Below are 13012 nucleotides of genomic sequence, written 5' to 3'. Positions count from 1 at the left end.
TCTTGATAACATACACTTGATTGGACCTGCACCTGGTCGGGATTACGTAGTAGAGACGCAACCAGCGTTAAACTAATGAAGCACAAGGGTAATAGGACCTGACGTTCGTCTGTTGCTCCCTCCAGACAACTAGCCACTCTCTGTCTAACTAACTACACTACACACTTATGTTCTGTCTTGATAACATATACTTGATTGGACCTGCACCTGGTCGGGATTACGTAGTAGAGACACAACCAGCGTTAAACTAATGAAGCACAAGGGTAATAGGACCTGATGTTCGTCTGTTGCTCCCTCCAGACAACTAGCCACTCTCTGTCTAACTAACTACACTACACACTTATGTTCTGTCTTGATAACATATACTTGATTGGACCTGCACCTGGTCGGCATTACGTAGTAGAGACACAACCAGCGTTAAACTAATGAAGCACAAGGGTAATAGGACCTGATGTTCGTCTGTTGTTCCCTCCAGACAACTAGCCACTCTCTGTCTAACTCACTACGCTAACACACTTATGTTCTGTCTTGATAACATATACTTGATTGGACCTGCACCTGGTCGGCATTACGTAGTAGAGACACAACCAGCGTTAAACTAATGAAGCACAAGGGTAATAGGACCTGATGTTCGTCTGTTGTTCCCTCCAGACAACTAGCCACTCTCTGTCTAACTCACTACGCTAACACACTTATGTTCTGTCTTGATAACATATACTTGATTGGACCTGCACCTGGTCGGGATTACGTAGTAGAGACACAACCAGCGTTAAACTAATGAAGCACAAGGGGTAATAGGACCTGATGTTCGTCTGTTGTTCCCTCCAGACAACTAGCCACTCTCTGTCTAACTCACTACGCTAACACACTTATGTTCTGTCTTGATAACATACACTTGATTGGACCTGCACCTGGTCGGGATTACGTAGTAGGGACACAACCAGCGTTAAACTAATGAAGCACAAGAGTAATAGGACCTGATGTTCGTCTGTTGCTCCCTCCAGACAACTAGCCACTCTCTGTCTAACTCACTACACTACACACTTATGTACTGTCTTGATAACATACACTTGATTGGACCTGCACCTGGTCGGGATTACGTAGTAGAGACTCAACCAACGTTAAACTAATGAAGCACAAGGGTTAATAGGACCTGATGTTCGTCTGTTGCTCCCTCCAGACAACTAGCCACTCTCTGTCTAACTCACTACGCTACTCACTTATGTTCTGTCTTGATAACATACACTTGATTGGACCTGCACCTGGTCGGGATTACGTAGTAGGGACACAACCAGCGTTAAACTAATGAAGCACAAGGGTAATAGGACCTGATGTTCGTCTGTTGCTCCCTCCAGACAACTAGCCACTCTCTGTCTAACTCACTACACTACTATTATGTTCTGTCTTGATAACATATACTTGATTGGGTAACGAGTCCATTTTGCTGAATTTTCAAAACTTAATATTGACCGGCATTATTAAATTATTTTGTATCCACTTTTAACTGTCTGAAAATGTTAAAAATGTTTAAACTCTTTGCGGGTTTTACCCAAACAATTGTTCTTTTGAAGTTTATAAATATATTGAAACGTCCAAAAGAACCTTTGAAACTTTAAAAACGTAGCCTAATAATTCATGCTAATTTATTGATTTAAAACACTAAAACTAGATGTTATGTATTGCATTTGATTATATAATTTCTTATGATAGGAGTGTTCTTACTATGATGTTAACGAAAAAGTTTAAGGAGTTTATCTGTTATTCATAAAAAGAATTTATAAAGAGATAAACCCAATTCTACGTTATGAATAATGTATAAGCTACCTGTTAGTGTAAAGCTCTAGAACACAACCTACCACGACCGAAATATGATATTTATGGCAAGACTTTGTGTAATTATTGCTCCATACACTTTAAAATCTCAATGATAAAGAAATTTGATTGCCAAATTTATCATGTAAAATCCTATGTTTGCAAAGCAAAATTTTGTATGAATACCAATGGAATTCTAAGACATTTTGACTTTATATTTTTATATTATATTGCAGAAACTGTTTTTAAATAGTGTTTATTGTTAAAGATGTAGGCTAAAATTGAACTGCCAATTATATTTGATATTTAGGTAGGGATATGTAGGGGCCTAGGTAAAATTAAAAGAATTTAAGTAGACGTAATATTTATAAATATATCAACTTCAACGTTGATGAAATCCGGATGGTAATGTTATGAAACACAACAAATGTATCACATGTGACGAAAAAAATTAAATTCGCATCGTCAGTGGCAAATTTAAGGTTACAAAAACGTAGTACCACTATTTCTAATATAATATGTACTTGTAATACATTAAATATTTTTAACAACTGTAACTGCGTTTTCAGAGGTGTCAATATTTACAGAAAAGATCGGATTTAAGTAAAGTAAAGCGACAGTTGTAAATGAGCTTAGCGAAGAGACAATGGCAGGAGAGTTGAGGAGGTGATCCAGTGCAAGTGAGAAAGAGAAGAAGAAGGGGTCGGACTTAACACATTACATGTACAGTCTGTGTTTATAACTACATAAAATACTTAGTTATAGAAATGTGTATCAATATAATAAGTAACTGAAAGGAATAGCTGGGCTGTAATTGATTGAAAAGTGGTTTTGGTATAATAGTTTTCAATAAAACTACCTATTTAAAATAAATTTATCATTGCATTCACCAGATTCATGGATTCGAAAGAGAATATTTACTTTTTTTATAGGGGTTTAAAGATCGATGAAGTTTCATAGAAAATATAACATTTTCTAAAACTAATGGGAAAATTTGGAACGAAAGCTAAAATTATTACAAGTAAATTTATTTTGAAAGTAATCAATTTTGCTGAAACAGGTGCTCAAATGATTACAGGAATCGTTAACAAATTGTTGGTAATATACTCAAGGTTTAAATTTTTTTTATAAGCCAAAAATAAAATTATATCACAAATCATAATAAATTTGTAGCCTAATGTATAGTAAACCAGTTAATTTTTTTTATTGAAATTGCTACGTGATAAAAACTTTTAAGTTCAACAGAAGAAAATGTATTATTGATGCTATTTATAAATGAGAGCCAGATACCATTATTACAAATTTAAAGAAATAAAAACAAAATCTTACGACACTAGTCTACGACTATATTGATTTGAATAGTAAAGTAATAAATTGAAATCGTTGAACCAGACCCAATAATAGCTGTTATAATTAAATCACCTTGTTTAGTCAAGGTGAGCGTAAAATGATAGAACTTTCACAAAACAAAGTTGACAAAGCCTGGTTGTTGGTGTCTGAGTGTAAAAGATCGCCTTCAATTGAAACAATAGTTGACAGTTGTAAATGAGCTTAGGGGAAGACAATGGAATGATTGGAAGTTGAGGGAGGGGTTAAAAGGGGAAAACGGGGAGGGTTAAACTGTGGTTCCTTGGTAAAATTTCCCTGATAGATCCCAGATCTTTCTATGTTGGGATTTTTTAAACGAATTAAGGAATGCTTTCAGTATTTTTAATTGTAAAAAAAAAACATAATGTTTTTCCTTCATAATATTCTAAAATTTTTGGTGAGGTTTTACATTGTAATAAAAACGTCGTTTTCTTTATAGTAAACAAAACATGAAATAATTAGAGATTCAAACTAAATAAACAGGAAGGATAGTGGCAGAGTTAAATTTTTAATGATTTATTTTGGAAAAAATATTTTTTACCATAGAGAACTACACTTTGTTCTACTCGATTTATCATGGGGTATTTTTTTGGCATACAAACTAATGATTCTCAATAGTTTTAAACAATTCAATTATCTTAGCTAAATCAGATATCATTGTCAATGGAACACTTAATGAATGGATTATTTTATAACAGTTCGAAGAGATGTATTTATATGTTCAACTTGCATGAGGTTTTGTAGGTCAAACCATCAAAAAACACGCTCTCGAACACATTTTCCCTCTTATCCAAGATGAATCAGTGTTAGAACTCTCTGGAGCAATTTTGAAGATTAAATAAATAGATAAAGTTGTGTGTAGCCAAAACTTCACTGTGACTTTGTAAACTATGAAGAGGCAAAACTTTGAGTTAAGAGATTACTGAACATTCCTTTGCCTTTGATAAATCTGACGATGTTTCACTCAGGTTTGCAATTTAATAACAGAAAATGTAGCTAAAATAAAGTACGAAGTAATTAATTAGGAGAGAAATTCCATCGCTCTCTGAAACGAAAGCATAAGTAACTGAGATTTTTTTAACCAAACCATTGTCGGTAGTGCATCCAAACTCACTCTATCAAATAATCAAAATTTTGAAGCAGAATATGAATATGTTTGATCATAATTGAGACCCTCACGATAAGCCGGAAAAAATAATGTCTGGTTCATAAAGTATATGCTTATGACACATATTTGCCATTTGATTGCTTCGTTTTATTATCGCAATGCATTCGTGGCATCTTCCCAGATTTTTCTGTAGGACCCTAATCGATCAAACATAACCATAACCTGAAATAGTATATTTCATCACTAGGGCCTAAAGTAACTCTTTTTGACCCGAAGTCAAGTTTTACGATCGAGGCGAAGTCTTGGTTGCATCACATAAGAAACATTTGTTAGTGACTGTGGTATTCCAACCCATAACTCCACGCCGAGAGTCCCGTGCTATTCTCGATTGGTTTTAGTTGCAAGGCACCTACCTTGAGTTGTTTGGTGAACTGTCTGGTGACCGCCTCGTCTCTCCTGCCTCCAGCCCTGTCGGCCTCCACCTCCACCGATTCCAGCGAGCTCTCCGCCTCAGACAGCCAGGCGAGGAACTTGTCCAGCGATCTGTCGAAGTTGTGCAGCGAGTTGAGCGCCGAGTTGAGCAACTTGCCGCGCAACACGATGCTGAAACAATCACTGACGTTGTAGCGATGCTGTCCATGGAAGAATAAGAAAATCACGTTAAAACAGGTGTGACAGTTTATCTAAGGGATGTGGACAGTCAATAAAGAGTGTGAGTTGAGGAAAAGTGGAGCACACGCCTAAAATCTTTATGGATACGTCGGGGAACGAACCCGTCTCTATCGCATCAAAGTTCGAGACACTACCCAGCAAGAGAAGTAACAGCTCCCGAATTTTCAAATAAATAAGTGGATAAAATCTAATTTTTGTAACAACAGCTAAAACACCAATAATTGAACCAGTACAAAAATAGTGAAGAGTCCATGAAAAGTTTAATCCTTAGAAGAAATAGGTTTATGTTCCATTCAAGTTGGCAATTTATATGAGATATACTTAAGACCATTAAAATTGTCTGTAGGATGTAAAATAATCATTGATTTTAAAATAAAAACTAAATCGTCTCTTTACCATTTAAAATATAGGCTACAATACTTCAAATAAATTGATTATAGTTTAATTTCTTGGATCTCCTCAAAAGGGGCAGTTTTCGTCAGAGATGGGGCAGTACCCAAAGCAAGGCTGTCCTCACAAGTGTGAAACTAGATTGAAATTTTCCTCTAGCGGATTTACATGTTAATGCCGCAGTGATCGGCTGTATGTGATCCCCGCCATGCTCAGCACAGCTAAGGATTATACTCATAGGTTCGATAACCCCTCGTCTGATACAATAATGAACATACTAGTGAATTCACAGTGTGTATATGTGACAAGATACTGCGTGTTGAAAAAATATACTTATTTCTGAAATTATCATCGGACTAATGGTAAAAACTATTTTGCGTTATGCGTTGTGTTGTGTAAGTCGTATGAATTAAGTGAGATATCCGTAATTAAAAGACATGTAAAGCAATCTGATGCAAAACATACACTTTGTGAATTGTGTTTGTTAATTATTGGTCCATCACATATAAAAATACTAATATATCAAATTTATCTCCAATAAAGAAGATAAACTAAGAATCTTTTCCTCCTAAAACTCAAAACCGAACGCTTAATTAACCTTTTGAAAAACATTGTGTATTTAAAAAAATATTACTGACCCTAATTGATGTAAATTGAAAATGGCACATAGAAAATAAACCTTTACTATCAACAGTAAAAACCTTTTACTACTGTTGTCAACATTGTTTTTAATACTTTATGACTTTTTAGTATGCATTACAAACCAAAACAAAGTATTACAAAATACCCCCGCCGCAGCAAACCTGCAGACTAAGCGAATTTCAACTTTTCTGATTACATTTTTACTCAAATATTTCCATAAATAAGACATATTATTTATTCCCTATTTAAATAACATTAAATTTAACAAGTGCTTAGGTTTGCTGCTACGGGGAAGGTAAAAAGTGTTTTTTGACCATACGTGAATAGTATGGGATGAAATAAATAAATTTGCCAAATTTTATCAATATATATCCATAAACAAGTAAACTACAACAATTTTTATTTTCTCCATAAGAATAACATGGGAATTTAAAATTAAACTATTTTTGAATTTTCTCCGTGACCGTTAGGCATACAACTGCGCTTCAATATACTAAATTATTTCTTTTTTTAAGCTCTACAAAACGGTTTACAAATAAATTGCAAAATTTTGTGTTTTTCGGGTAAAAAATGGGGAAAACACATTTTTACCCCATAAAACCCCCCATAAACCCCTGTTCCCATGGTCCGATTATGCTGGATCGCGAACTCGTTCGAATAAACGTAGGTTTACACGTTTGTACCAAATTTCATCAAAATCGTATCATTTTTGCTCGAGTTTTCGCGCTAACGGACACATATATATATATAAATATATATATATAAATATATATATAAATATATATATAAATGAATTTGAACGGATGGTGTTTTTGGCCTCTAGGGACCTCAAAATGAAAAAGTAAATCGGTCCCGCGTCCAGGTCTTACCATGAGTACTACGGTAATAGCTTATTCCCTATATGGGAAATTCGCTAAAAAGAGAACATATCTTGTAACTCTTGTCACAATACAAACATATAACAATCACAATAAAACTCTTCTCAATCGAGGAGAGTTTAATTGGAAAGACAATTTGTGCCAAGATGCTTACCTTTGCTCACAATTGGCTCTAAATTAATTGTCCCCCTCGCCTAACACAGGTAATTCAGTTAATGTGGCTGTGCCAATCACTAAACTGCTGCTTCTTAGAAAAACCTTCCCAGTGTATCTTACAGTAAAACCTGAATGAATTTATACGAAGTGTATTCTTTATTATGAAAAAAGCGGTGATAATTGTGGGTTTTTGAGGTTTTATCAATTAATGATAAAGGAGCTTACAGACTGTAAAGGAGCTGATAAAGGGAGCTTTCAGAATTGCAGAATAGTGTTTTGGTGGTAAAAAAATTAAAAAAAAAACCCTTCGCGATTATTATTCTGTTGGGATTTGTTGAAGCTAAAAACTACATTGAAGAGCTTTGGTGATAGCAAGTTAACTGTAAGTTCATTATACAGTAACTTAGTTGGTGTAACCTCGGTAATGGCAATTTGAGCAAACTTTGATGCTTCCATGTCAAAACTTACTAAGTACGTTTGGTTGTGTGATAAGATTTGTTATTAAACATTTAATGTATGAAAAACACGTAATGATCCATCCGACTCAATTACCCTTATATTAAAAATTAACAGTATTTTTTTTTTACTTGGGATTGAATAATTTGCTAAAACACTAAGCGTATGATTGTTTGAGCGAAGAAATAAAGACACAGTGTAATCAATGAGCAAATAATTTTACTAAACTTTTTTTCAATATTTTCCTAATGCTTTGAATAGATTGATCAACTCACAGGGTTTGTTGTAAAGCAACTTTTTTAGATACGCAAGGGGTTTAGTGGAGTAACATGATTACTTAATTTTATATATTTTACAGAACGAAAAAACAAAGTTGGATTTATCAGTTTCTTCAAAGCTGGACGTAGCTTTAAAAAAATTGTATTTTCTTGTTACAGTAGTTCGCCTTTATTTAAGCCATTAAGCTACAATATCGCCTGGAATTTGGGACCAAAAGGTGCAATTAAAATGAAAAAGATTAGCTAATATTTTAGTCACTTTAAGATCGGTTGGTAAAATAGATAGCCTAATTAGTTTGAACAGCTTTGAAGATACATAACTTATAGACTCCTTTAGTATTTACAACTGAACTATGTATATACTAAGACATATATTTCACCATTAACATATAACTAGAATTGTCGAATAAAATAGTTCAAACTAAATGGTAGTTAACTTAATTATTGATACTCTGCATTTAATTCGGGAAATATTTTTATTATGTAACCTATATAATTTTTTTAACATAAGCACACACCTAGAGGGTTATTATTTTTCAATTATTAGACTCATTAATTATCAATTTGCTCTAAATTTACCATTCTATAAGACTATTTCAATTGTAAAACAATAACATAATTTACTTCAACCATCATTTTAACATCCACATAGGTTAAACTTGTATGGACAGCCCGGTACAACAGTAACAATACAAAGGTAGTTAATCCAAGAGCTAGACAGTTAGATACGCTCATGTTTTTATGAAAGGGTTTCTATGTAGCTGTTCTGAATACAGCAAAGTTCTATGTGCAGCCCGTACAACAGTAACAATACAAAGGTAGTTAATCCAAGAGCTAGACAGATAGATACACTCATGTTTTTATGAAAGGGTTTCTGTGTAGCTGTTCTGAATACAGCAAAGTTCTATGTGCAGCCCGTACAACAGTAACAATACAAAGGTAGTTAATCCAAGAGCTAGACAGATAGATACACTCATGTTTTTATGAAAGGGTTTCTGTGTAGCTGTTCTGAATACAGCAAAGTTGTATGTGCAGCCCGTACAACAGTAACAATACAAAGGTAGTTAATCCAAGAGCTAGACAGATAGATACACTCATGTTTTTATGAAAGGGTTTCTGTGTAGCTGTTCTGAATACAGCAAAGAGAGGGTTTATTGGTCCCACGAGAGTGGCTGTGTTGAAAATAATGGACCGAGTATAAAACAACGTTTCCACAATATTTCTGTAATTTGCCCTGATTTGGCTCAGATTAGACCACTTTCATGTAATCCGTCTTACAAGAACTGCATTTACGAAAACAATAATATCAAGCTTGTAGAATTCTTTGTTTTAAAAGTTAATAGTTAATTACTAGCTAGAGTAAACTCAACAATTACTTATATTCTCGTATCTATATTTATTTATTTATGTTTTTTACAATATTTATGATTTACCAGAATCTTTACCCGTTAATTAGAGCTACAAAATAACTAGCGTAGTAACATTGATAGTGAAACTAAGGTTCTCTTAATCAATTCGAAATCAACTCATCTTGATCGTTGGTATATACATATTATGCTAACTGATGAAAATACAACATTTGAAAATGTACTCAATGCACATGTAAAATCGAGATCTTTCCAGACATAGAGGAAGAACAACAATACAAAGTTTCACGGCAGGTTTATGGACGATTCGGTTACGCATAAAGGACTAACAGGCACACATTTGATTTTATATATAAGGCACCCCATATTGTTTTAAGACCTACAAGCATCTGTGGTTGTATTAAATTTATACAACTTCAGGAAGAAATAGGGAGGGCTATCCTTTTGTTACGATCAACACGTTTTACTTTCTCCCACCATATGGAAAACGTTTTCGTAAAAAAATATCAAAATCTGTGTTGTGATTGGATAAATTTGTTTTGAGTCTCCCTGATCCCACAAAAATATTTTGCAAAGTGATGTATGTATGTATGTGTGGATGTGTACATTATGTGTACATTATGTGTTTACATTATGTGTACATTACAGAGCTACAGACCACACCTGTAGTCCAATTTTAATGAAATTTGATATGTAGGTACTAATTCTTGGTATCTTCAGGCGTTTTTCCCCTTTTTTGATATTTAGATTCGTAATGGTAATTTCCCATAAAACCATTAAAATTACGGAAAAATTGATATTTTTGATAAAAATCTAGTATGTTATAGCCCTTCAAGTTCTGAACAAATGTTATGCGTCAGATTTCTGATGCCATTTATTTAATACGATGAAATAAAGGTAAATTACCTAGTTACATTATTGTCAAAGAGTTCGGTGTTCGAGTCAGGTAAGAAATATTCGCTGGTAAGGTAAAACTAGATTTAGTGTTAGCATTCTAGCTCAACAATTATTTTGAGGTTGAAGAAGTACATCATAGAACAGATATAGATCAGTCAGAGGCTTGCTATCTCCGTACCTCGAGTTGAGATTGTTGTATCTCTGGTTGATTTGCTCCGTGATCTTCTTGATTCTGCTCGTGTCGTCGTCCTGATACACTGCAATCAACTTCTGGGTCAGCTGGTTGAACAACTCTATCTGGTGCTTGTATTGGTGCAGCTCTGCGTGGTACGCCTGCACAACAAACATATCTATGGTGAGATGGAAAATCAGCAAAATCGAATGACCTTGCAATGAATGAGCAATTTGGATAGTGAAACAGTTTCGGAAGTGAAAGTAAAGAACAAACCGAAACAATATACAAAATTATAATACTTACTTTGCCTGTCCAATATAACAGTGATGTGGTAGGAATCACCTAGACCATATACCATTACCATCTACATGAATTTAATATTATACTGTTGAACAAATATAATCCATCTATACTGTTATAAAATTGAAGTGGTGTCTACTGGGCAGCTGTCATGACTAAAATACTAAGCCGGTAAAGCCAAAATTAAGCTCAGCCTTAGGCATATTCACCTGAGTTTCTTTCGGCCTACGCCCCTTTGATGTCCAATGTTTTGAGGTGAGGTTTTCAAAGTAAATAAATTGTTCTCCATAAAAGCATGAGAAAATTCACAATGTTTACCTTTGCGTTGACATTTCAATGTAAACAAGCAAAACTGCCAAATGCTTTATTCCCCAATTTCTTTCAGACAGCTGATCCAAAGAAATTAAATATAATATTTTACACAATTATGTAGCAGGTTTATTTATTCACAAATTATTTCATTGATTAAGAAAAAAAATCCTTATATATAATACGTGAAGGCGAATTCTACGAAACACTACTCCTCCGTTATTAGAGTAATCGGGCATTATGACTTTTACTATTCATTTTGAAATATATCCAGCAATACTTTGCAATTGCTCGAATTCGAGCAACAGGTGCACTTGTATTCTATAACCGTTGCTGTATCAACCCAGGCTCTGTTTTCAATTTGTTAAAGTGTAACAGTTATGAAAATAATGTTATTGATATATTTGCATGTAAACAGTAGGACAATTACAATGTAGGTTATTTTTTTGTATAATATTAGTAGCTTTTGTTAATAAATTCAAACATTTTAACAAGTGTTTGGATTAGGCGGTATAGTACATATTTCCGTTTCGAAGCACAGGTACAACAGATAGTAAGCATATACAAATAATAATATAATTAAGATAAAACAAACTTACCACCATAGTTTTAATATTATTATTCAATAGAATATTTATATTTTAACAAAATCTTAGGACAACGAGCAGCCCAGCTAAAGTTTATACGATGTGATGAGTATGCAGAATTACAAAGTACGAAACAGGGATACGAGCTACTGAAAATCAGTTTATCATGAAATATCCATGAAATCATCCGACTTTAGATTATATCATCCATTACTGTAATGTAATCTAGATACACCAGCTGCATTATGTTGTTTTGTCACTAGGATTACATCGGTTAACAATAGTCATAGTTATTACTAAGAGAGTTGGAGTTGTAAATTTTTAAGATATTTTAAATAATTCATCTCATTTCTGAATTGCCAAGAGAATTTCCTAATTTGGTATTGCACAATAAGACAATTGAAATTTATACATTGAGAAAACAAAGACAGTGTTATTTGAACTCGTATTTCAAATAACAAGACACATACAGCAAATTTTACGTAAGGGATTTTTAAGAGTTATCCAACGATATTGCAAACATACTTTGATGTATCAATGACTTTTTATAATATTTTACCCATTAAAGAAAGCTATAATTCTAAAAGATGAAGAGATAGAAACAATTATTCTTTTCAGAAATGGAGAAGAAATAGAAACATGCTCTCAAGGAAACAAGGTTAGTTCTACGTTGCCATGATGTGATGGCCTCATAAAAGAGCCCGACCCAATATGGCTGGACTTATATAGGTTTAATATTGACATGTGTCCGTAGTGTAAACAATATTTTTTTTACTAATGTGGTTTTAACATGGTGAAAAGTAAAAATCATTTATGTAACTAAAAAGTAATACTACTTTTAACTATATATTTTTTTATGTATATAAGTAAAGAACTATTTTTAATTCATTCGTGACAGCGTCCAATTCCAGAATAAGGATTATTCCAGATTAAGGATTAAGAAATAAAAGTTCTTGGAAAAGGTCCTTTTAGCATTAAAATCATGTTTAAGTAAAATTATTTGATAGAAACATCACGTGCTTTTATAATAAATCAATTTAATACTTTCATCATTCTCTATTTTGGATAAACGTATCTAAGAGTATATAAGGGAAATACAATTTCTTTTTGATGCAACTTCAATCACTCGTAGGTCAGAAGAGTGGTCTAATGTCAATAAATCACATCTAAAGCTTTGGAAGACCGGTAAAGGGCACGTAATGTTATCACTTTAAACCAATACTTCTAACATAGAATCCTCTTCGTTCAGCAAATTGCAAGGAATAAAAAATTTCGATCGGCAAAAGTTTATATTTAATCAGTTTAAACTATTTAACTTTGCATGGATAATTTTCATATTTCAAACTTTTCCTTTTCTTATGGTCTATTGTAAACACCATCTTTTGAGTCAATTGCCAGACTTCACATGACATTTAAATGTTAGGTACTCTTGACATAATACTTAGCTTAGGACGTGCTATTTAGGAAATCTTTGCGGACATTTTCTATCACGAAAAAAGGTGGAAGGCATGAGTGAGTGGAAACAGGTGATTAAGATGTTTGCTTTAACTCAAATGTGATGGAAAATATCAGTGATTTTTTTTCTAAGTAACACAAACTAACCATTAGAAAAATTAA

At 33.4% G+C, this 13012-nt stretch overlaps 1 protein-coding gene across 5 annotated transcripts in view; it reads right to left on the bottom strand.

Annotated features, from left to right (window-relative positions):
- LOC128991839 (dystrophin) overlaps positions 1–13012 on the bottom strand; it is a 549174-nt gene that overhangs the window by 215241 nt on the left and 320921 nt on the right. For all 5 annotated transcript variants that reach the window (XM_054415050.1, XM_054415047.1, XM_054415051.1 and 2 more), the window contains 2 exons: positions 10203–10357; positions 4702–4891 (listed from right to left, as the gene is read on the bottom strand). In XM_054415050.1, coding sequence (XP_054271025.1) covers positions 4702–4891; positions 10203–10357 — 345 coding nt within the window. The remainder of the gene's footprint in view (positions 1–4701; positions 4892–10202; positions 10358–13012) is intronic.

The sequence above is a fragment of the Macrosteles quadrilineatus genome, unplaced genomic scaffold (assembly GCF_028750875.1).
Source record: "Macrosteles quadrilineatus isolate MER2022 unplaced genomic scaffold, UCM_ALF_1.0 Scaffold_4__1_contigs__length_99947679, whole genome shotgun sequence".
NCBI classification, from domain to species: Eukaryota; Metazoa; Arthropoda; class Insecta; order Hemiptera; family Cicadellidae; genus Macrosteles; species Macrosteles quadrilineatus.
The sequence above is the reverse complement of the archived record's forward strand: the minus strand, read 5'-3'. Positions and strand labels throughout refer to the sequence as shown.